At 42.7% G+C, this 26,239-nt stretch overlaps 1 protein-coding gene across 1 annotated transcript in view; it reads right to left on the reverse strand.

The window, feature by feature from the left end:
* The window catches only part of T265_14439 (hypothetical protein), a gene marked incomplete at both ends in the record, with an annotated part of 31,040 nt that extends 6,102 nt beyond the window's left edge, over positions 1–24,938 (reverse strand). Inside the window, 8 exons of the mRNA XM_009173637.1 lie at positions 483–766; positions 3,793–3,928; positions 14,263–14,402; positions 18,427–18,554; positions 20,807–20,967; positions 24,270–24,413; positions 24,466–24,671; positions 24,707–24,938. Of these exons, the coding sequence (XP_009171901.1) occupies positions 483–766; positions 3,793–3,928; positions 14,263–14,402; positions 18,427–18,554; positions 20,807–20,967; positions 24,270–24,413; positions 24,466–24,671; positions 24,707–24,938 (1,431 nt within the window). The remainder of the gene's footprint in view (positions 1–482; positions 767–3,792; positions 3,929–14,262; positions 14,403–18,426; positions 18,555–20,806; positions 20,968–24,269; positions 24,414–24,465; positions 24,672–24,706) is intronic.
* Positions 24,939–26,239: the final 1,301 nt, after the last annotated feature.

Consider the following 26,239-nt stretch of genomic DNA (forward strand, 5'->3'; position numbering starts at 1 on the left):
AGACTTCATACGAAAGATGAAAGCGAAGTGTAAAGGAAAATAGAACTCGATAGGAAACCTCACGGATTAATCAGAATGTAGTTGAAGGCTGCAAAATCAAACAGCACGTGAAGACACTGGCCAATAAGACGTGATTTTTGTCGGTGAGCCAGTGCTCTCATCTGGTTTATCACGAAGGGTCATAATACGGAATTTAAAACATGAGATACTCCTTAACGTCGCAGCCGCTTTGGGCGTTTTGTTACCGTTGTTCCTCACAGAATGGTGAGAGAAGGCATTCATCTGGCTATTTGATTAGCAATGGACCTAAGGGCCAAGTAGCCACCGACCGTGCTTGTGCATGCGTTGTAGTTGTCACGATCTTTTCCTACCATCCCCAAAGAAGAGAGGAAGGTTCTAAGGCTGTTATCTTGGTGGGCAAAAACAGTACCATTCATGTCATAATTACATTGAAGGTAAATTTTGAGTGAAACCACACTTACGTCAGTTAGTTGTCCGTTAAACCCGGTGCACCCGGTGGCCGCGCGTGAGACAGCATCGAATTTTATGCCACTTTCTGTTACCAAATCGTGAAGTCGCTCGTTCGAACTGACGTTCCCTTTCAAAAGCAATGCGTTCAGGACCATGGCTGGGCGATGCCTTGTATCGCCCCATTCAGGCAGATCATTGATTTCGAAGCATGTAGCCGCCGAGTCAAACCCAGGTGCTTCAAAGCGTATCCAGTAGCGTCCTGGAGTCAGGAGGCGATAGAAATCGCCTTGGGGCCCTTCATGGGGGAAAATTGGAACAAATAAGAACATGATAAGATGGAGCACTGGTAACCATAAGCACCATAACCATCGACAGCAGTGAACCAGTTATAAACGCCGGTATCTAAATTCCATGCAACCATTGGGGAGGATACCTAATGAAGAGTGGGAAAAACGGAGAAGGATGGGATCTAATGCGAAGTCTTATTTTGATCGAAGATAACATATAAGAACAATGTATCTACTCTTTGGAACAGAAACGAGAAAAAATCATCTGCGCAACCAGACGGATAAAGACACCAAAAATTGGATCGGCCCAACTTACTGGGTATGGACCAACCACACAACGAAACGCTGTCTTTAGATAGGTAGTCCACCTAGGACGTCACAGCAGGCACCCCCCGGGAGACCAGCTACGCGCCACACAAAGTAGGCTTTTCAACCACATGCGACCAGAATCGAGCGGACCCCCACTGGTAAGGTGCCGTGATCCCACAGCACCCATTTAGAAGGTGGTCACCTTTGTTTCACGATACCAGATGATAGCATGTCTCCTCAGAAGGCTTTGGAATGGAAAACGATGTTTTCTTCGGCGGGTTTTCTTCATTTAAAACACGCGGCAGCCACATAAAAGCTCCCATAGAGCAAAGGTACCGGGGATCAAACGTTTGAATCGGTCTAATGACTTCGGATCGAAGAGAACAAGTTTCACAACCACAGAGTAAGGCTACTCCGACGGGTGATGCTCGAGAAAAATCGTTCAGCTGTAGCACCCTTCCGATATCTAGCTACCATGCCACCCAAAGGAAGCACGAGGGTTGGGATACTGCCAGGATGCCCACGCCTAGATAGGGGAATTCGAGAGGCAGAGGTTGGGTTCGAACCACGGAACTCCCGGTCAGTAAAAACACGCCCTAACCACTTGAGCCATCTTGCACCACGGGTGATATTCACAAACTGAAGAAGCATTCTCAGTGAGCAATAAAACCAAAGTAATAAATGGATACTGAATAATTTCCTTCTATCACAAACAGCCACATCAGGACGACCATGGATAAATTATTACACACGTATACAGAAAAAGCAGCATATGATTCAGTTCGCTGTGTTCAACCGGTAAATTACCAACTATGCGGAGTGGGGTGATACGCTTTTGCTCTTCGAATGTTTTGTCAGCACAATAGACACATTCGTTAACGGTAAATATTCCCGTACCTAGGGATGGATTAGGGTCTAGTAGCCATTACTCACTAGTGAACAACACCCATCCGAGAAAACTCGAACGTTGACTGACCCCAATAAGCAGTTGCTTTGCAGTAAAAAAAAAACTGAGCATCTCACTACAAATAGGAATGGATATGTCGGAAACTGACCCGTTCGAACAGTTCTCCATTCTCTAAATAAAGATATATGGCCGGTGAGAAAATCTTGTTCAACACCTTCGCAACGGTGTCTGGGTGGATGTGCCCAGCTGAACCGATCTGGATAATATTGAAATCTTGACTTTGAGCTATACACAAGCAGATTACGATGCATTTGACATCAGCCTTCACTTATTGCGGCAATGCTAATGCGGTAATTAGTCTATTCACCGGAAGACCACCGATGACTTGGCGGAGGAGATGTGGATTGCTGGTCTCGATCTCAATAGTTCATACGCTGGAAAGGCAGTCGCCGGTCGTTGAGGTTTACATGTGTTGCTCCGACAGCCTGCTGGTCAGGAGAGTCAGTTGATAAATAACTGGGCAAGGCTGCGCGATCCATGAGTAATGGTCATGTGATTAAGAAAAACACGTGCGTGAGGACCCATGGGAATGTCACAGATATGCGCAAGTGAACGCAAAAAGGTATGGAAGACATAAGAACTATCAAGTGGTGTCTAGTATCATTTATTGCTCCAAACCGCTTAGGGGTTGCATACTCAAAATGACAGGTTTTGTCCATAGCCTCACTTAGCGAATGGACAAGCTTGAACGAAAGTTTAAGTGAGTGCCGTTTCAGCGTTTAACTGAATTAAATCTCTTACCTTTGATGTCGGCAGCAGTCATCAGGGAATAATTATCAGATAGATATTGTTTTACGGAACTTCAAGGCCGAATTCAAAATGGAGACTAGAAATACACCAGTTTCATAGCACAGAACCAAGAAGGAAGCAAGCACTTTCTTATGAAAAGTATATGAAGACCAGCTGGTGGTGGATACAGGGGATGTTAGATATGCTCTCGCGAACTCAAGACGGGGAAGTCGATAAGATCAACACTGTTGGGTAAGATAAAGATTGAAGAGAACTAGATAAAACCCATCAGTAGAATAGAGTAAAGCCTTGACAGACTTGTCTGGTAAAGAGCACCAAAAGGGATCATTGCACCAGATTTTCAGGGTAGTCCCTGATGGGTTTATTATTCCACGTATGACTTAACAACTTCCGCATTCAAGTCCCCGACCAGTCAGTTGCGACGAGTTACGAAGGATCTTCAAGGTGTTAACAAATGACAACCTCTGCTTGATGGCACTCCCATGCACCTTATAACTGTATTTAATCTCTACCTGATATCCAGGCCCCACTTGTGGTTCCAAGTAGACGTTCATATGTGATAATAGCCATGTGCAAGCGTCCCGCCTCTGTTGGTAGAGAGAATCTTATCAGGATAGCCCAAATATCAAGTTTGGTGCATCTAGCGGATGTAAACAGCTGGGTCCGGAAGACTGAGCTATCAGGTTATATTGATGGTCTAGCCACACAGTCTAGCCTCCTACCTTGCAGAAACTAGTAACTGAAGCTTGACTAACAGACACGTGACACAAAGGAATTACTCGTAAACTATGTTAGAGGAATATCCATTTCATCTGGCTTGAAATCTGCACAAATATCGTCACCTGATAACAAGCGTGTGCAACTGCAGTCCATGATATCCACCTTGCTCATTTAAATCTTCGCGAAAGTTAGTCACAAAAAGGTAATTATGCAGTTAACAAAGGCGTATGGGAAAGCTTCAAGACATATTCTTATTTCGACTCCGATACAAGGATTTTCCCGACTCACCTGACCAAATGTTGTGTGTAATAACCTGGAAATTGTATGGATCGGTGACATTCACCACACGGACGACTGCTTGCGAGACTGGCAGAAGATTCTTACCATCGTAACCGTAGACCAATCCTTTCACTCCCCTATGTACCTGTAAAATCCACGAGCATCATATGATTAGACTAATACAACCATGAGTCTGTAACAAACTTCTAAGTTACGCTGAGAATTACAACATAGTCAGCACACACAAAGAGTACAGAGTTATGGTGGTGAATGATGTACCAAAATTCAGACTGGATGAATTCATTCAATAGTGCAAATATCGTGGGATAGGATATTCGCACTCCAATAAAACGGACGTTCATAGTGAGGCCACGAGAATCCACGCTTGCCATTTCGAACGAAATTTCACAACACTACCGGTGAAAGGAAGAAGGTCTCTGCTGCGGAGTTATTTATTAGAAAATACCAACTGACCAGTTACAGACTATCGGAGAGGGAAGCAAAACTCTCATATGCATCCTACTCACAAAAAACGGAACATCAAAATTCTCTTGAACGCGTCTTCCTGAACTTTCCTGGATATTCATTGACTGTTGCGCAAATCCAAGCAAATGCTACAAAGCGACTCCACAAATTCCGCAGCAGAGCTTCCTTTTCAAGAGACGCAAAGCAAACTTACAAGAATACATACTACTCGCACGTCTCCCCCAGCAGTAGTATCACTGTTACACCGGTAGATCATCTGTGATCCAAAAGACCAACGAAGCAATACGAGTATTCCTATGTTTGCGTACAAAAATTTGGTGGGGTTCGATCCTACAGTTTCCAGTTTTACATATGTCTAACTATGTCACACACGCATGATTTTGTCCCGGTTGTTTCTTCACCTTCCAACCCTCATGTCGTTCTGTTTTCTTGAACGAAACTGGCGCACACTAGTGGTAATCACCCCCAAAATCAAGTTAATCTGTGATGATAAACAAATCACCATACAGCTGTTTCATCCCCGTTACGAAGCATGAACTTATGAGAAAACTCGAATCCTCTAACTTCTGGCTGGTAGGGGAAAACTACACTAATCGAAACCGAGTCGTCAATCATCCCTGTAAATGACTTACAATTGGATGGTAAGTAATATGTGATAACACTGTTCCCATCGCCAAATACACCTGTAATTTTGCAGAGTCTAACTTACTTTCTTTGCCTCCCAATTCGAGAGGAACATGGATGAAATCAATCATCCAATGACTTACAAATGAATGGTAAGTAATATGTGATAACACTGTTCCCATCGCCAAATACACCTGTAATTTTGCAGAGTCTAGTCTACTTTCTTTGCCTCCCAATTCGAGAGGAACATGGATGAAAAAAGATACGGAAGAAAAAGCCAAAATTCAGTACTTTTCAAATGTACTACTTGGAGTCCGTTTGTACGTGTGATAGTATATCCCCGCTAGATTCACGAGAACTGAGCTGTGTGACAGATATTAAGGCCTGTCTGCTCACGTGCAATCCCATTAATCTTTAGCACATGTTGGCTCGGTAGCAGATTTTCTAAGCTTTTATCCACAAACCTGCAAATGAGCATTTCTTTTAAGAGTCGTGAGAGAAGGCAACGAATTCCTACACTGCTTTGCGGTGTTTTCACGCCTGGTTTTATGGGACCGGCTGACCACCCCAGTTATACCCGAAGAATAAGGAAATGTTCTAAAACCTGATTTCGGTGGCTGCAGATGTTTCTTTTAAAGCCCACTATCACGAAACGCTACATTCGACGATGAGTGGACTGAATCCGAGACAACGAATAAGACCTTATCACATAACGCTAAACATTAGTTAGGCTACTTGCCATAAAAACACGGGAAGCGGTGAAGAGTGGTCGTCGAAATAGCATTTTGCATCTGTTTCCAAAAGAATTGTACAAAGGTCCGTCAAAGTCATATCACGGCCAATGTGAACGACGATACCAAATAAAATGTGAAAAAAAGTGAAAATCATCCAACTGTGACATCTTTCCGGTGCCTAGTTGCCATGCCACCCGAAGGAAGCACGATGGCTAGGTTGCCCAAGCCTAGACAGGAGAAGTCGAGAGGCAGAGGTCGGGTTCGAAACACGCACCTTACGGTCAGTAGTTTCGCGATCCCACCAAATGAGCCATAAAAAATGCTCTATCCCCTCCAAACTTCCGATCCTAGTATCACTAATTTTGTACCACTTGCTGTTTTCTAGATATTATTAATAGCATAGTTGTGCTTAATTGGGATGTTGCACAACGTATGGACAACGCAAGGAACATATTACTGCGAAAAGGTTGCCAGAACGAACAAAAAACCTGTGATCTTCTAGTAAAGATCTGAAGTTTCAATTTACGACAACAAATGGCCAAAATGTCAAGGTCTATTCAGAGTCAGTGGGCGAAAAATATTTTCAAAAAGAATTTCAATATTTTCTGATTTGAGTTAACTTCCGAATGAGAAAACTGCTACTCAAAATTAATCGCGATAGATGTTTTACAATGTTTGTTGCAGAAAAGTTCCCTTTTTCTCTCATTATGTGGTATCTGTAACATTTGGGAGACGGAAATTCAGGCGTGTATAAATCTACTCGAAACCGTCATTTTCAAAAATGATACAACGGAGTTTGTGATTTGAAAAAACCTCATACAATTACTTCCCAAAGTGTTTGGTTACAAATATGGAACTGGTGAGGAACTGGTGAAATAAGTTCGTCGTAGTATTTGGCACTTTCAGACCTTTGGCTCGAAATTTTTGTCTCGTTCACGAACTTGCGAACTGTTTATAACTACGGGTCTCATGAGTGAAGGTTCAAGTTCGTCCAGTGCATATCTACAATGTCTGGCACACTAACCGAAAAGTTCCCCAGAGTAGGTAGGCTTGATATTCCACAGCTGAAGGTGGTTTGTAGAAGGAAGCGACTTGACTGAAACAAGTTTTTGTGGTCACACGTTCTTTGCACAAGGAAAACAACTTCGTACAGTCACTTGGATGAAGAGGATTCCTTGTTAAAAAGCCGTTTTACTGAAAAATTAGCCATCAGGTGGAGAATTTTCTTCCATAAGAGGACAAACTCATGGAGCAATTCACATAAGGAAATCTCCCAAAATTAGCATAAACACCTGGTCGAAATCGAGGGACAAGACAAAACCCTCAATCCTCTTTCACAGCGTAGAAGTTTGAAGGTATGTGCTGGTCTTCGTTAGTATACGTCAGATTATCCCTAAAGTATTTTAGTGTGACCACTCACTTGACAGAAAAGTAACATTCTGTGTACAAATTAGATCCGGCTGAACTGTATTGATGCCTTTAGCAACTCTCGATTAACTGGTATTCGGGTTTCATATTGTCACTCCATTGCTGAAACCCCATCCAGTAGGGCCGAAGGCAAATAGGTCTCAGGAATGGACCCTACAGGAAGGAACCACTTGTACAAAGCGTTGGGAACTTGCGCTGAAGGGTTCCATGATGCACCAGCGGGTATCGGGGCTCAGCTATACAGTCTTTTTATTCCTGAGATGACAGTACAACATATAGTATACAGATAGCGAGTCAAGGCGACCGATCACGGAGATTTATTAACCCCATTATTCGCAATCCCAAATGCATTGAATGGTAGTCATTTCGCAAAAGCCCCAATCAGTTCAAACAATAACCATCACATTCTTGAGTAGTATGGTTGTGCCAAGACGGTGGACGATTTGAAAAATGATCTCCCAACTAGTTTTTGAAATCATGTAAACTGAATCAATCGCTTAATTTAATTCAGCTGTATTTCTGTAGTGCCACAGTCTTCTCCAACTTCATAGCACAAGAAATCAACAGCATACCTGCTTAAACAAATATTCACTCATTCGATTTTGTTTGCATTGATTTTCCATCCACCCGCCACATTCATAGTCGATGGTGCAAATGAATGTTCATAGGGTAAAAACCACGACCTCATAGACAGATAGTTTGGAGAGTGAAGAAGCGACTGGTTCAAGGAAATGCACACGCATATTTGCTCAGGTATGTGGTGGACACATCACAATTTTCCTAGACGATAACCCAATGTTGCCATCGCCCTTATTGTCGGCATCTTCGCAAATTACAAGCGTGACATTATGCATCAGCCAACTTTTTAAACAGCCAAGGTTTCCTACACTGACGATGAAGTGGTCCACACGAATGCTCAAGGTGTAAGCATACCAGTTGAACTAGGGCAGATATTTCAACATGCTATTGTGTCCCCACATAATCGGAATGGGTAGTCAACCCACCTACTTGCTTGTAGCGAAGTATTCATGTTTCTTTTCAAACTTAGGCAAGATAGTTCAGTGTTTAGAGCGTGTTTGTACTGACCGGAAGGTCCGTGGTTCGAATCCGACCCCTCCCTCTCGACTTCTCCTATCTAGTCTTGGGTGACCTGGCAGTATCCCAACCCTCATATTTCCTTCCGGTGGCATGGCAGCTAGGCACTGAAAGGGTGCTACAACTGAACGGTTAACTTTTTATTTATTTCTGGGAAATGTCTATTCCATCAAAGGTGGACTGCTACATGAACGAGCTTTTCGGGTTGTTTAGACAAAGCAAATCGGACGAAGTATCTGATCTATTTCAAATTTAGTATTCCCGAACCTAATGAATTAGCTGTTAAGCAGAATGAACTATTGCAAGGAGCGTTTCATATTGATCTGATTTTTAAAACCACTTATGGTTGTATTAAGGTTTATCTCTAAATACATGAAAAATTATGCAGCACAGGGGCATCATGTACAGAGCGTACTCGCGTAGCACACTGAAGTGTCCATAATCTATGTTAGGGGGTTAACTAAAGGGTGCGTTTGAACGAATCAAGCTGAGTCGCGTACAAGCTAGTGGATACAGAACTCCATGAATTAGATCCACCCAGCTAAATACGCTGGAAATTGTGGCTTAAACAAGATACGGTACTGAAACGCGCATGATAGTATTTCCAAGTGCACCTGAATTTTAAGTAAACTTGCGAAGATTGTGTTGGCATGATTACTGGTTTCCTCCGTGATCATGTTGGTGAAAAACCACACTGTACACTCGCCTATGGATTTTAGACCATTTTACGATCAAGGCGTATTACCAGTTGCTTAGATGTAGATCAGTTAATGGCACTTTAACCGTTGGGTTAATTCTTTTGTACATTTAAGTTTACATTTCTACACGAAAAGGAAATATCAGATGTTGCCATTGGAGTAGGCTGTTTGGTACACGATCTAATCAACAACATAATCCAAGAAAGAGATATGAATATGGTGTACTGCGGTATAATTAGAGCTAAGGTTCAAAACATAACGATACATAAGTTCGATAATGCGGTGTGCAGTGGAGTGAACAAATTACTTACAAATTATCAATTAGGCTACATCTAATTAGGATCGGCTTGTCCTATACTCAACAAAGTAACTACTGTCTTGCCTTTGTTCTATTAGTGCATTTTGTTTTAAGTAACACGATGTCTTTGGGTGAACAGACAAAATCATAAAACCCCATCCATCAAGGCTTTTGCAAGGGTCTTCCGAATACCCAGACGGTCCCTCCGAAACTACGTGCAAACGTGACTACAGAACAAGAATCCTTACTCACTAGTTCTGAACAAACAAAATCAGTCAACTGGGAATTTTATTAGTATTTGATTGAAGAACCATAAACTTCTATTTGAGGTGCATCCGAGCTCCGATACTTGGCCTACCACATATTCGGAGTGATGATACAATTAGTGTTTGTAAGAACGTTCCCCAAAGTTTGCTTACTTCATATTTACACGACAATATTTAGAACCACGTTCAAATACATAAAGATCCTGATAGAAAGAAAAAGCGTGCAGTACGTGTAAATTCTAACCTGATTTCATTTATGAAAAACACTCCAATCCTTTCCATTGTGCTATGATAAATAATGCCCTGACAAAGGCTAGGCACTTTAAATCCAGACACCAATCGCTAAACCATCATCAACATCTTCAGAAGTAAATATTGTACATGTACAATAGCTTGAGCTGTCACAATTTCGGTTACTGATAATCGGGATGAGATGACTGAGTAGTTTGAGCGCGAATTTACTGACCGCAAGGCCTGTGGTTTGAATACGACCTCTGCTGCCCGACTTCCCCCTTCTAGGTGTTGAATCGTGGGTGGCCATCTATTGGTTATGCCTGAAGTGAGCCTGCCAGAGTACGTCATAAGGAGAGGACAGAGCACCCGGGACACTGTTGTATTGTCAGAACAAACATACAGACCTCCTGAGTAAATAGATAGGATGACTAAAGGGCTAAATATAGTCGTTCACTTGTTCATCCCGTACAGCCATGATCAGCTTCATACCCACTCCGTTGGACACATGCTGCTAAGCTGCGTTTGGCAATCAAAGGTGTCCCTTCCAAATTTCTCTCCCTTATGAAGGCACTGTATGCGAACTCCCGTGGGCGTGTACGAGTTTACGGGAAGCTCTCGCCTCAGTTCACCACGTTCAGTGGTGTACTAACAAAGTTGTCCTCTTTCCGTTTTTTCTTTAACCTTGTTAATGATATGTTGCTTGAATTTCCTCTGCCTGTCTCTGAAACCTCGGGAGTCGAAATGCTCTCAGGACATTCCCTCACAGATTTTGAGTACTCAACGATATTACTCTTCTTGTTTCAGATCCTTCCCAAACAAAAATGATTTTCAGTAAACTAGATGACTGCCTCACGGTTTGACATGCGCTTCACACCTGCAAGGTATAAAGTGCTGCTACAAGACTGGGTGGAATCAAACACACACCTCATGCTTGCAGGTGAGCCAGTCGACGTGGTAGATAAACTTCTTGACCTGGAAAGCTGCATATGTTCCGGAAGACTGGCTGGAGATGAGATTATTTCTCGAATCTCATCTCGAAAATCAGGGTAGCTTTTGCCAACCTCCGGCGCTTATGGCGCCAACGTGACGTGAGCTTGTCCGTCAAGGTAAGAGTTTACACTGCGGTGGTGCGATCCATACTACTTTATTGATCAGAGGACATACGGTAGATGTCAGTATGTGATCATCGGTGTCTCCGCAGCATTGTTCAGGTCTGATGGAAATATCGGGTTAGTAATTTTGAGGTACACCAGATGGTCCTAGGAAGAAGGAACTCTCCCATGCTAGATGAATTACTCACGCTTCCCTGGTTGCGCTGGTTGGAACATGTACTCCACATGCCAGTAGACCGTCTGCCGCACAGCGCTCTTTTTTCCCAGCCCTGTGCTCAGTGGAAGCAACCGAGAGGTAAACAGTGTATGACCTGGCAACGAAGAATGAAGACGCTAACCAGTAAACTGAGTCGGGTGGGCAACTGGATGGCGAACCCGAGACTCAAATCACCAGTGGATAATGACATTGGCGAAAATGGTCGTGCAGTCAGTGACGCTCGTGCATTAAAGCCATTGTCTTCAATGCGTAGCCGATCAATTTCCGAACAAACTGAACATACCTTCGCCTCCAAGGCTTGGTTCTGTGTTCCACTTTCCCGTTTCCCGGAGATCGAGACTGTAGCACCTGGAACCAATGTGTCTATGGCACACGGTTTATAGCTCCGCCAACGCATCTGCCATCTCGTGCGTGTGGAACCGGTGATGACCCTGGGGACGCGTCGTTCTCTGTACATGTACTTTTCTCATGTCTGGGCGCGACCCGACACTAGGTTTGGGCAACCTGGCGGTATCCCATGCTTCATGCTTCACTTCTGATGCAAGAAAAGTAGTCACCGAAAGGGTGCTACAGCTGAACGCTGTTTATCGATGGTCTGGGAAGGTAAGGACGGATAACTGCACATTGAAGACAGTAGCTGATCCCATTGACTTCTGCATCCAGAAGTGACAGTGCACGTACGTAATACCAACTGAGTCAGTCAAGTAACGATGGTTTGCAAGAAGAGGATAGGCTTGGTGTGTTATGTGTTAGAAGGTGAAAGACATGTAAGGTGGACAAACGTCAGTGGATAAATTTGGCTTGCGGCTTCTCCTTAGATGTTTAACTGAGAGGATGTATTCAGCCCCTGAGCGTTGGGTTGGTGCTAGTTTCTTCAGAACGTACAACGAAATAAGGGCGAAGTGGACCGCGGAATAGAGAATTTTTAGAATTGTGTATGTGCGATCTTGGAAAAACGTCAAATAATCGGATTGAAAGCGGTTCAGGAAAACCGAAAATGCGGTAGTTGTAAATCTTTTACAAATGGATTTTTCAGCTTGTGCGATCTGCGCGAATTTACCGATCAGAAATTCTATGGTTCGAGGCCAATCTCCAGATCTCGATTGCTTCTCTTTAGGCTTAGGCAACCCGGCGGTATCTACGCCCTCGTGCTTCCTCCGGTGGCAGCTGCGCACCGAAAGGTTGCTACAGGTGAACGATTGTTTATCTTTCATTTATTACAAGAAAACTCAAATTTCTTATAGAATAGCACACTCACTAAGTAATTCAATAATGGTTTCCCTTGAACCCAGTTTGTTTAATGAACCATTTGCATTTTTTCCTAATCTCCACGTATAGCGGTGATGGAATATAGTCACCGGAATACGTCAGTGGCTATCAAGAATGGGAACCGGCTGTGTTCCAGTTAAAATGTTCAACTGTAAATTATGTCTCAAAATTGTTAAAGTTGCATTTCGAGTAGATGATTAAGCGGTTTGCCATAAACAATGATCGATATCGCACCTTTAAGCCTGGGGAGTTTCGTACTAGGAAGAATCACGCGTGAGGATACGTTCTCTGTGTTACATTACCCAACGTGACTGGACATGGAACATACATTCAGTTAAATTGTAAATGTCTGCAAAATGTTACAGTGATTGTGTTTCGCTATGCCACAAAAAATCTATGTTTTACATACAACGTCTCCAAAAATGTCGTTCGGAAAGAAGAACCAGATAATGACGTCGTACGTCCACGGTTTCATACATATGATTTTTAAGTAAGTGGACAATACTTCCAAGGAATTAAATAAAATGGCTTTTGCCTGTAGGAGTGAGGTTACCATGTGCTTCGTGAGACATAATCAACACTACCTAGAATACATCATAGAGTCTAATAGTTCTTCTAGATACTGGAGTTAGTTAGTAATAATTCCGTTAGAGACTTGAAGCCAATCTATGTTGAGAACATGAGAAGCGCTGAGCGGTCCCATTTGAATCATCAGCAAGCGTCTATGACACCTTGGGTGATTCGAACCCATGACTTATAAGTTAGTAGCTAAGTACTGACTGCCTGGTCAGCAGAACGACTAACTGGCATGTAAACAGGATATAGGTTCATCAGCCATCAACCATCCAGTCCATGTCACGTGAGTTTTTGTAGACTCGCTCAAAAAAGGGTAAACCTCACAATTCTTACTGCCTTTCTTCTGAGGTGGTAGTTAGAGAAATAAGCCGAGTAAAATAGAGCGCAGCTACAAAGAGGCGGGTTTGAAACGCCCTGGGGATTAACAAGGTGTGTACTGCTAACAATTGTACACAAGAATGTAAGGACCATGTAGCACTTTAAAGGTCCTCAACTTTGATAGCCTCTGCTCTCAAAACAAAAGATCTATATAAAGTCGGCTTCATTGAGCTTTGTTGGTTGGTTTGACTCCATGATTCGATTTTCGAGTTCGCGGTTACGTAAATCACTCCTGGAGATATGGGCGCAATCTCTTTCGCTGAAAAAAAGCTAGGATTCCAGAAGGATAAGCCAGTAAACGTGGACTGTGTGGACACAAGCGCTTTGTCATTACTATGTTTGAAATGGTGTCCAGGTATCTATAGCTTCCGAAGATTAACAGTAAGTTAATCGATGATAAACCAACTGGAAAACTGGAAAGTATCTTAGTGTACAAGCCGCACGACTTGAAGTTCATGACAAATGTTCTACCGATACTTTACCGAAAAGCAAAGCGGAGATAGGATTACTATGCACACCATCATCTGCATTTTCCAGGTTCTAGGTAGATATGTCTTGATTAGGTATACTTAATGGAGATATCTTCAGCAATGTGAGAAGTTTTTTTGGGACTGAAAAATGACATATATCCACACTCACGGTGCATCACTTTGTATGGGTCATCAGCGCAGAGAAAAGATTAGTTATCGATGCATATTTGTACACATCGTGATTTTCAAGGGCTGCGTTGAGATAACTTACTGTCTACAGACATCAACTTTTAAGTCCAAGAAATCAACCTACAGAAGGTAGAAGTACGTACAATTTCGCATTTTGGTAAGAGTGATCTGAGCTGACTAAAACAACCACTGCATTCGACCTTACGATTTATTCATCCCATCATATTATTGAGGGAAAAGTGATTTCTGATGCTTCACCGTTCATCCATTTCCTAGGTTGGCTACAAAAATCTCGTCAATTACGTAAGCCAAATGCTAGTTTAGATGGATCAACCTAGGACAGTCAGCTGGAAAGCGGGGCTTTTGCCTCGACTAGTTCAATGCCAGGCATCAAAATTAACTTACCTGAAACATGAAATTCATCAGCGCGTCCTTATTTTCGTTCCAGAGGCCCGGAAGTTCACTATTTGGAGGGAATTTCTTGCAACCCAACTCAATCGTAACTTCGAATGCGTTTGTGGCTAGATAGTTGTAGTCTTGCATACCTGAAAAAAGGAAATATTCACCTAAGTATGGCACACCCAACGAAAAGCCACGTATTTTCAACACACTAGAGTATAGTTCTATGAAACAAGGGTTAGGTGTCATGAAGAGTTAAACACGAAATTCATCGCCTTTTACTTTTTGTTGCAGAAACCATTTTGGGGTCCTGGGACTTTATAGATCTCCGAGAGAAACGGTTCCAAAATAGCTCTTTTCACAATTTGCGCAGAGCACTGGCCCCCTGTGGACTGGCAAATGTCAGTCAGACCTGCACTTATGTAAAGTATGATGTCAGCCGATGACCTCGTGTACTAAAGGGTCACAAGTCTGTTTTGGTGCTCTGTAGGTCACGGTGCTTGAACAAAAGTATAAAGTGTCAGCGCCAAACTACTCATTGAGTAACTGAATTCTTCTATAATGACGTCTTTCTGGAAACCTCAAGAGATGCGTTCTGCTAACAGTTGATTGTATTTCCTCGGTTCCCAAAATAATCTCACTCGCTCCACTGATTAGCTACAAAAGTTTAGCCCGCACTCACGCGTCTTTTCCAAGAGTTCATCTGTCGACAACAAGATTTAGTTTGCAATACATCCCTTCAAGATTCCCCAGAGGCCATTTTCGGAATAATCTTCAACAGTTACTTAAGGACGATATTGCTGTACATAAAAGGCCCTGGTAATTGGGTTACCAGATAATAGATAGCAACCCATTCGAAGTATATCATGACAAGCCAGGCCATATCATGTTGGGTGCGAAAATGCTGGAATACATTGGATACTGTCCATGTTAACGAAACCAATAAACATGTTTACTCAAATCCCACGTTTATCTTCTGATATGGCACACAAGACCTTCCTACCTACCTTCCGGGGAAATTTCCATCAATTTTTTAACTAGGAGTAAAGATTCGAGAAACTCCCCTATTTTTAGTCCGATTCGGGTTTAACGGAAGATTCACCTAAATTCTCAGCCTCAGCTGGGATGGAGTTCACTCACCAGTGAAAAACGAACTGTTATGCAAATTCGAGAAGCTCAGGAATTTCGTACAATTTGAGTTCAATTAGAAACTAAGATTGACAGAAACTCGGGAACTGCGCCTACCTGACGAGCCCCCAGAAGAGTGAAACCGGTCAGTGGGCTGCCGAAGAGTCTCCAGCAACTATGTGAGTAGTTTCCTTCGAAAGAAGAGCAAACATTCCATGCCTATTAGTTCACCGTTCCTGGACAACACCGGGAGACTTGGATTCGCGAATCTTACAGAACAGTCTAGGCACACACTTCAGATCAAAACATGGAATGGGGAGAAATATCACAACGTGACGTTTCGACCACGAACCCAGTGGCCATTTTGTTCCGCAAGGCTATGAAAAGACTGCATAAAACATGCAAAAAATGTACTCATGAACTTTTATACAACACCACGTTTTAGCTTCGACTTTCTCACACTTGAGGAATACTACTGTGTTCAAGTTCAGTTGCGTAGGGCGGGTTAACTGATTGTTAGATATTTTTGGTTATTTTCGTCATCAAAATGTTGTTATCCAAATTATGTCCATGCTTTACACACACAGAAACTAAGCTCAAAACACACCTACAGTGATGTGGGTGGCAAACGTGACATATCTACCCACGCAACGACCATATGTGCGTGGGTGTCTGCATCCCAAGGCAGCTTCCCTATTCCGGTCACTCGCTTCTCTCACCAAATAGTGGAAGGAATGAGAACTGACGATCAATAGGATGCAGGTATTGCGCTCAATAGGAAGCGTGACCTGAGAGAAAAGTTGTAGGGAGCGAAAGCCCTGCAGAAAGTCGTGTCCTTGTTGTTAAGGTCGTATTGTTTGAGGACGTGGAGTTAGCCGAAACGGAGAACTGCAGCAAACTAGTTGTTCACAGCATCACATGTCAAGATTTACTCGAAATCGAAAAGTATGCAGATAGTCGCGATCACATGACAGCACAACAAAGGGCTTGGGAATAAGCTTATTAATCTACCCTAACAAGGGACTAGTTTGTTTCACTTCCGCCCTGGTAGACTTGGCAAACTACAAAGAGTCGCTAATTGAACAAGTTTCAACATACACTGCGCTGAAATGCAAATCTTCTGCACGTGTCTGCCATCAGAAGATGAAAACAACACACCAGGTTGTGTTCTCATATCAGATACTGCTGGAAGTTTCCTCATTGATAGACATAACAACTCAGGCCATGTTGTGATCTGACGCATAAGTCGGCTGCCAAATCGCTTGTAGCACAGTTCGTTCTGTAGAACCGCCGTCCAGAAGCAACTTAGCGATAAATAGCTATCTTCAGCGTCTGTCACTATGATCATGGACGGTTCTGAGAAACGTCTTAGTCCCTTCCCAGCATTCTCAATAACTCTTTCATAGGAATGAAATCCTAAAGGTTGAAAATCTCTAACTGAGTATGTTCTGAGAATGCTAGCACTGCACGACATGACAAACAGAACTTTATAGCTCAACGTTCTGAGTGTGGTAGTGTCACATGGATCTCTTAATTCGGGTGGGCATGGACGACGTAGCTGTAAATTTCCGTGCTCACAAGAATGAAGTATTCTTTTACGTTCACCACACTCTGTGGTGTGTGAATCATGTTTATCAGATTATTCTTCTGGTTAGCTTGAGAGAACCGTGCCTCAAAGCATCTGGTCCATCATCGGGAGAAGATCCTGAGTTTGGAAACGCCCGCCCAAGTCATTTAGTTCGGTCAAGTCATCTCGAGAGCGAGGTGATTGTCCTCAGAAGACCATTCTGATCTGATTGTAACAAACTCCCTACACAATTCGTCGCAGGAGGATCTTGTTATTATGAAAACGTCCATTTAAATTTGTCACAGCAAGCTGACATAATTGAAGTTGGATAAGCACACCTTAAAAGTTCGCTAACTTGCATAAGCGGACATCGTGACCTGTCCACACTCCCCTTTGCCTGATTGGAACCCCTCAACCCCCAGCTTAATGGTACTGGGTATATTTATCTGCCTGTAGTGATGTTGAAAACCTCATGCGGTTACGCGTTGTTCTATGCTGATGCGATCTGATGAAACTTGTAACTTCAACAGCTCTCCTATTCGGAACCACGATGACCCTGTATGTACCTTTTATTGGTAAATGTTGCGCGTGATCAGAATGCATCCATCTGCGCAACGACGATATCTCCTGGTATGTTGATGAAACGTTTGCAAACCATTTGCCAAACTAGATAAACAGACCAACCGCCACCTGATCAGTAGTCAACAACCTAGCTTCACTTTTTCCTGGGCTGAATGACCCGCGACATTATAGATTCCCCTGGTCATTGGTCATATCCACATGGACACGGCTCAGTGTTAAACCACTGATCTTGCTCCCAATAACCGTTCTGCTGATTTGTGTGATCCCTGGAGTTTGAAAACAATATTGCCATGCTTCCAAAACGCCGATCTTCATACATTGTTCTGAGAAGCGAGCGATAATGTGATTAAACACAGGTCCAATCTGTGTTATCTCCCAAAATGTATAGATAAAGCTTAGAAGGACAATAGGGCTTGGATACGAACCTTGTGTCAAAAGTATATTGAGTTCATCAGGAATGCTGGAGAGCTAACTGTCGAATGTGGCAAATTCTAACCAAGTGTTACGCCAGCGAAGCATCAGTATTTGTGATGTCGATGGAGATGATGAAGAAGAAGCAAACTTAAATGCTAAAGACCTCAAATGCCATACTACCGGTTCTTCTTCCATAAGAGAAATCCTCCGTAGATTCGTAAGACGAAACGTGCGACAGTGAAACACTTTCTAGACCCCAGGGTCGATGCTTTCCACTCTTCTTCACTCAGTTCACGGTCAACGAACAGCTAGCAGTGACTGCCAGTAGGACTCTTCTGTTCCTCTTTGTTGTGCAAGAAATATGATAGTGTTCTGTCTTAGTGTTTTCGCTGTGAGAATGACCCACTTTAGATGGACTAGACCATCGAATTCTATCAATGTACAAACTCAACAACATCTACGCATAGTGGTTTACTTACTGCCATTGATAGGATACCACTGAGCTCCGTTCACGATACCACGATCGAAGTCTATATCCCCATCATCACACAGGACCTCACCCGATCGCATTTTTGGTGATCGATCCGCATAGGAACGTGCGAGGTCACTGAGTAACATCATGGTCAGCGGATAAGAGAAGATGAAGGGTTGTTAAATGACAGTTAACAGATGACATTCATGCAAAAGGAACAAGTCACAGTAAAAACCTAAGTCAGCAAATACCACAGACGGTGGAACAAGTCTCCTAGTGCTATTGGAGCTCACATGAGCGGTCGTCTTTCCTGTGTTATTGGCATCCAGGCGATAAACGATCTGTGACATTTCGTGACCTCACAGTAGCAAATGATCTGAGTAGACCAAAGATTTCTACCACTTTAGGGTGTCCATGATATGCAACCAGTTTTTCGGAACATAGCGCGAAATACCCTCGAATTAGCACTTGTCTGCCCATACTGCTCAATATCTAGTTTTGACCACGAAGTTTGACCAAGCTACTGATTCAATAGTGTAAAGTAAGCGTACCACGTAGATAGCTGTCTGACTGGAACTCAATGTGATCTGCAGAGCAGAACCTAAACGGATTATTCGTGTGGCCTAGTGAAGTGACTCCTGTCAGGTGGCCTGGGAAACGAAACCAACCAAACAAGCCAATCGAGGCTGTTGGCTAACAGTCGCGGATTTATTCAACAATTCGTGGACACCAAATGTTTAGTCGGTTCGGTGACTGACAATCACAGAATTGTCTGGCATGGTGCGAGATAGTAAAAGTGATGTAAACACAACCTTATTGTGTTATTTGAGAGGATGCAGGGCAGTCTATCCACTTGAACTGCCAAACGCGTTTGTTCGGGCCTTTGGCTTAGAAGCCCAACCGCAAAGCAGCCGTGTTTGGCAGCCTACATTTTCAAGGAGCAGATAGTCCTAGCCTGGAGGTGTTATTCTGATCTCCAACCATTGATCAACCTGCTCATTAACGGCTCAGCCCTGGTTGAGGATTGTCGGGAAAGCACTGCCTTAGGTTGCAACCTTTCACTCATAGAAAATGATCACGCACCGCGGCACTTTATAAATTTGTGCTCAATAAAGCATATGAAAATTGAGTCAGCTTTGGGAACCACGTCAGATTGATGTGCCTTCAACAAAACGGAGTCTCCATCAACCTTCCCTTATTACATAATAGCAAAAATAATACCACTGATGTTAATGGCGGAGTATCAAGTCAATCTCACGGTTATAATGATCGCGATCTGAATGTGTTGCAAAATGACCGGGTTTATGATTCATGTGGCACGATTTTTGAGGTACCGAGGCATGTTTCCCGATACAACACTGTGTACGAATTCGATGACAATCCACTGCCCGTTTCACTTTTCTTGAGCCCATCGGGTGGGCGTAGTCCACAAGTTTTTTCCAGCTGGAAAGCTGAGTGTTCGCAAGCGAAGCTGTAAACTCAATTGCAAATTGATTTTGGGTTAACTTGTTGCTAAAGTGAAAAATGAAACCCGCGACAAAGGAATAAGTGTGAACCTTCCGCTAGATGTGCAGTGGTAGAAACACGAAGAGATTGTTGGAGTTCGCATCTCTTCAAGTTTGAGGAGACATAGTTCTGTTGAATCCAATCCAGTTTGAACGTCTTTCTTTCTGACGAAACAAGAATACTGGTACGAGGACCGAAGGCTCGTTCAAGTGCTTGACGCAGAGTGCAATTCTAAAGCGTCTTTATAGATTCTCTATAGATTCGCCTGTCTTCCAACATCGTTTCACGTCTTGTTTTTCAATGTTTTGAAATAGAGACTCTAAACTATTTATCTGATTATAATTCAAATTGTATGGTAATTGACCAGGTGGCTTTTGATCTGTTCGCCGAGCTTGGCAGTTTGGTTTGCAAACGTTTCGTCACCATTCGAGGAGGCATCTTCAGTGCGCTGTTTTTTAAGCTTAAATTTAAATTGTAGTTTGGGGCAGGATGTAGTGTCGTTCAGAAAGCGCTACGAAAATCTTCCGGCGTTTTTTTTTAAAAAAAAACATTCAAGGCACAAATATTCCCATTTTTAAATTAGTCGGCAAGCGGGAATTTCCGAAAGGTAATTCACATCCTAACATTTTGTCTGTTATTTTTATTCCTTGTCCAGAACTTTTGAGTGCATGCTACTGACCACAGTCGAGAGGAACAAAATATCTTTTATTCTTTACAACTGACGGATATTGTTCTGGCACACCTTTTATTAGGCTTTGCTAAATCTTTCACCTCGGTGTCCTTTTTCAAAAAAAGAAAGACCAACTTTTTACTAGGATAGAAAAATAACTTGGCAACTGCAAAAACCTTCTCAATTCCCGCGAAAATCAGTGGTTTCTTACACAAAAATCGCATGATCAGGTGTCCGCTGAATTTCCGTTTTTCCATCCGACGAGCTATCGTAAGGAAAGTTGACAACAAGGGCTCCGCCGTGCAGGTTGGCGGATAGAACAAAATTGATTTGACTGAGCCAGTGCATAATCATAGAGGTTTCTCTTTCAAACTGAAAAGTAGAAAAAAAGGTCGATGGGCTTAAATGAATGACCTCTCACCATATTCATTAATTACAGACTGTATGATGCTCTGAACGGTCTGTTTCAGCTTCATCCTAAAAAATATGCACTAAGTATGATTTAAAAAGCTTTGACTGTCCTAGAGATTCCAAAAAAGAAATCCTAACTAATTCGGACGTTCCCAGAAGTACTCCTGTGGCATTTGTATGACCAAGCTTGAAAAAGATCTGTAGGACCGAGTCATTCTGCGAAGGAGTGAATGAAAAGCCATTTCTTAGAACCCCAAACGAGACAGGATGGTCGCAGTTCGTTACCAGTTGCCACAAGGTGTTTATGACATTATCCTTTCTCTTATCAGAAAACCCTAAATGAGAAAGCATTCCAAGTAGAACTAGCTGCAACCCAACGGCAAAAAACACACGATGGAAATGTTGAAGGCAGCCCAGTTATCATCTGGCAATCCACTGGGTCACCGCGGATCATTTGCATACGTGCAAAGCGACAGTACCTTTGTCAAATTCAGCTATTTGCTGTCCAAACGAGTCTACCTTTCTGATTATATTTTTATTTTGGCTGCCTATTCTAACAGGGTTGTTACGTGTTGGTCACAGAGCTATTATGATGATGCAACGTTTTTAGTGTGTGGGGTGAATCAGCAAGGTTGGTAATGCATTCAAGACTTTCCAAACCATGCTGTTGGGGAATGCATTTGACCTGCACTGGTGGCACGAAGGTACAAAATGGTCTGCATCCGTGAAACCTCACTACCATAAGCTTCAACATAGTTGAATATGTACTTATCCTATGTAGTACAGATTCGTTCGCACAGAAATATCGCTCTCCAGCAGGATTGTCATCTTGGTGTTCTTGAACATAAGACTATGTGAATTGGATGTCTAGCGCTGTGAGCACCGCTGAACCCTTCTTCTCAAAAGTCAATGAAAGCTGGTGAAATGTCTATGTACAATATAAGAATAGTCGTTAGTATCACGTCGAGAACACAGCCCAAAAACGGCGGTTTTGCAGTGCCTTAAATTCAAAACTTCGGATTCCACAAAACACAATCATAGGGTTAGATATGACATGTTAAAATCAATTGCTACTTGAAACCGAATCAAAACGTTCAGTCGCTTCGTGCACGTGTACAAATCCCAGAGGATTGTTTAGTATGGTGGCATAACTTCTGAAGCCTCACATTCGGATGTGAGCTTTATCAGTTCCAACATCTACCGGCTAATCAAATGCATAATAAGGAACAGTTAGTTTGCACAGACAGTTCTGCATCTTTGCGTCTAGTTGTTCTAGCCGTAAGAACCAGCTTTAATGCGTGACCGTAAAGCAAACTAGATTCAATCATCAACGCACAGACCTCGGATAGGTCGAATGTATGTATCTCTAGACAATTTTTGTGTGATGAGAGAACATACGACAAACAACACGTCACCCTGAATCAGTTAGATTCTCTAGCACTAGACTAGGACTCAGGCAATAGCGCTGACCCTTCCGGTTTGTACTGCGGACAGTCGGTGTCAGAGTGATCTAGAATAAATGAACACAGACCTTGTTTTTAACCCAAGACAGGTTTAACACGTTGAAAAAATCGATTGACTGCTAAGTACTTTATTGATCCAGTGCTTATTTCAAAGGCCACGAATTGTTTACATAGGTCTCACCTGTGATCTGGCACATGGTACCGGTAAACAATCGTCTTTCCGAAGGTGAAGATGGAGGTAACTTTTGGAGTTGCAAACAGCGTAAACACACAAGCATATGTTCAAACCGATCCAGTTGAATCACAGGTGGTAATTTTTAAAGTATATAAATTTTAGAACAAAAACAGATGTCTTACCGTACTGCTAACTATCCGTTTCGGATAGCCAAACAAAAATGAATTGTAGTCTGTTCTGATGTACTCCAACCTAGGCTATGCGTCCGCCTTGACAAAACGTGCTCTCTTCTCGGAATGACTAAATCGTACCGTAGGCTAGTGTTCTTAGACAACTAGATTTGTGGAAAAAAATTTAAACTTATGGAAGCCCAAGAGACTGAAACGGCTATGCATTCTATTCAAACTCTCTCCACTGGTCACCCTCAACCGGGTGAACTAGGATATTGCATCAAGTGGGCACGGCTGTGAACAGCACTCAGCCAGACCATAACCAAGCCACATCTGACGTCTGAATTCCAGATTCAGACACCTTGTCACTAAAAGATTCACCCCTTTAGTAATCAGGGCCTGGGGTTGTTCAGGAAGTAAGCTCCCACTTTAGAAGCGAAAGTGGACATCGCTCACAGAGTGCAAGGTGTCAAAGCTTTCTGTCCACAGGGACCATCCATCGCAACACAATACAATACAGCCTTTACTGTAGCCAGATACATACCACCGATGGAACCAGGTGATATGTCTTCGTAACGCTGCGAGGGGCGCAACTTCAAGATTCGTGCACTAACCATATCAGGCATACTTTTGTCAAATATGATACAACTAGTAAGTTATGTGGAAGTCCACAATCTCCAGTGTTTCTTCTTGAATAGCAAAATATATGTTCGAAGACTGTATGTCATGAACCAGGGCTCCACAATTCGTTGGTACAAGGCACACGCTCAAAGGCTGAATAATGTTGATCAGTTAACTTAACCGATCTCTGCTTTGTTTTCTTCAAACAATGGGACAATGTGGTCTGTGTGATTTTGTTATTAACATAAGCGACTTGGACACCGGGGTTCGAAGACAGCCCAGTGTTTGTCTAAGTATTTCGTTGAAATTAGCGAAGTAGATGCTCGCATCAATATACACAATTTTTTTAGAAAAAAAGCATCTAGAGAGATCCTTTGGCATGTCCAGATTTAAAAAGATATGGAGATGGGCTTAAGTTTATGAAACTTTGTTGTGTCTTCTGTTGAACAAGCACGGTTTGAAGCCCAAATTGAGTGATAAAATTGAACGCACACCTGAAATCGAGTGAATTCGAATTTGCGGGTCGTCTTTACATGTCGCTGCCCCAGCATTTGGTGGGGAGGTTAAGATATAGTTAATTTGGCGGCCGTGTGGCCATAATCGCGCTTGACATTCATGAATTAGTTTCATTTCTCGTCTTAGGAAAATTACCGATCAATCATTGACCGCAATTAAGACCGGAATTCTTCGCAAGATTGACCTGGCAATATCTCCGTAGGCAATATAGAAAAGAAAGTCCAGTGCTATCAAGAACAACATTCCTACCCAATTCCGTGACCCAGTACGTTTTTATCTTTTGTGTAAACCCAATAATACAATGAGTAAATGACTAACCTGACTACCAATTAATGGACCATCGTAAAGGTGATCGATTGGTTTATCTTGATCCTTCATATTGCGGAAAACCACTTTATCCAAATCAGGGAAATTTCGATTGAGATCCACACCGTTCCCGTTTAGCCGTCCAACCATCCCTTCCTGCAATTCGGTTAGAATGGAAGTATACTATAATGCGAGATAATGACCCAACCTTGTCCGGTGCTTTCACGCTGATATCATATCCATCTGGATTCATTGTGGGAAGGATGTGAATACGTGTATTGTTCACCAGCCAGCGTACTGCCCAGTTTCCATCTTGATACTTTTCACACAGATAAAATGCGAGGCGTAACAACAGCTCCCTGCCCACCGGCTCGTTTCCATGCATATTAGCAATATACTTGAATTCGGGGATACCTGAAAATAGGTGAATTTTTTGTTTCCTACTTTACCTGGCCTGTGAGTTCCCGGTTGGTTTGTAAACTCAATCACAGTTAAAACATTCCCGCCAATTGTTTTGGTTGACTCACTCGAACTTAGCTGATAAACGCGTGTTATTTGGGGACACTGTTTATGAACGGATTCCAAAATGTCATTCAGTTCACTATTGGAGTGATAACGATCCCATTGAAACTCCTGCTGCTGGTGAAACTGATTCTGCAGTTGCGGTTGATCTTCTTGCTCCTGACGTCCGTGCACAAGTGCGGTAAAAATCAAGATGAAAAACCACAGGATTTGAGAAGAATAGTTCCACATTCTGCCACTTTGGTGCCCAGGCTGGGTTGGTATATCACAGAGCACACAAGGGGCTCAGTTGGGAATCATTTAAAATGCTGTGGAGGGAAACGCAATAAATTAACGGTTGTCATATTACAAATCATATGACTAGAACCAGGGGTTATAGATAAGGTAAACAGAAAAACAGCGAAATCAGATGGAAGAACAAAGAAGGTCGCACACGCTTGGCTGATTATCAACAACGACCAAATTCCCTTTACTCTTTCAATACCTAAACAAACCTTAGATTGGCGAAACACACTCATTTGTAAACTAATTTGGTTTTGCGAGAGACACACCCGGAACCCAGCTAAGTCTCTCGGTTTTGATGCTTCCAAGCAACGGAAACTCGGAGACTGCACCTACCTGATGAGCCCCAAGAGGGGCGAAACCAGTCGTGGGCTGTCAAGGAGTTTTTAGCAACCTTATGAGTAGTGCAGTACAAAAATCTTAGATTGTTTCCTAGGTTTAGGTTTAAAATGAGAGGTGAACACACCATTGAATACAACCTTAAAACAGTGCCTGAGAGATAGAACGAACCAAGATAGCACTGTCCAAAACCATATGTACTGTAACACATAAAGAATTGGCACTAAAAGCACAATCACTTGCTTGCTGAAAAACGTACTCACTACGAATGTGCCAGCTTCCAATGAAAAAAGCATCAAAGCTTGAATGTAATGGGAGAAAATAGTGAGAACGCAACTATTCCTGTCATACAAGGCCATCAAGACAATAGAATTGTGGTTGCTGACGTTCGTCAGAGATATTCCGGTCCATGAAGTGCTGTTTGATATCCAGCATTAATCGCGTTTTATTTTGTCCTTCGAACGTACATGAAATCTGCGGTGTCGTAGAATGTTGGCGCTTAGTAAGTATGTTGGAAACAAGGAGTACTGAACTGGGTGCAGTTTCATCGTCCTGTTCACTGGTCAGCTTTCAGAATTTGAATAACAAAGTTGAGCAATTTCTCACTTTCAATTTCAACTTTGATGCAGAGAGTACCGGGTTCGAAAAACTACAGCGGGTTCTCCCTACAAAAGAGGCTCACAGAGTTGTCGCGTAAAAAACACAACTTGATTAGTAGCCGGTAGCATTAATAGCGAAAAAATTCAGGTAAACAGGGTAGCATTACGAAAAAATTCAGGTCAACAGAACTGTCACTTCAGCGACTGAATCTGAGAGCTCATGGTGTCATGAAAAACTTG

The sequence above is a fragment of the Opisthorchis viverrini genome (genome assembly GCF_000715545.1).
Source record: "Opisthorchis viverrini unplaced genomic scaffold opera_v5_196, whole genome shotgun sequence".
In the NCBI taxonomy this organism is placed as follows: Eukaryota; Metazoa; Platyhelminthes; class Trematoda; order Opisthorchiida; family Opisthorchiidae; genus Opisthorchis; species Opisthorchis viverrini.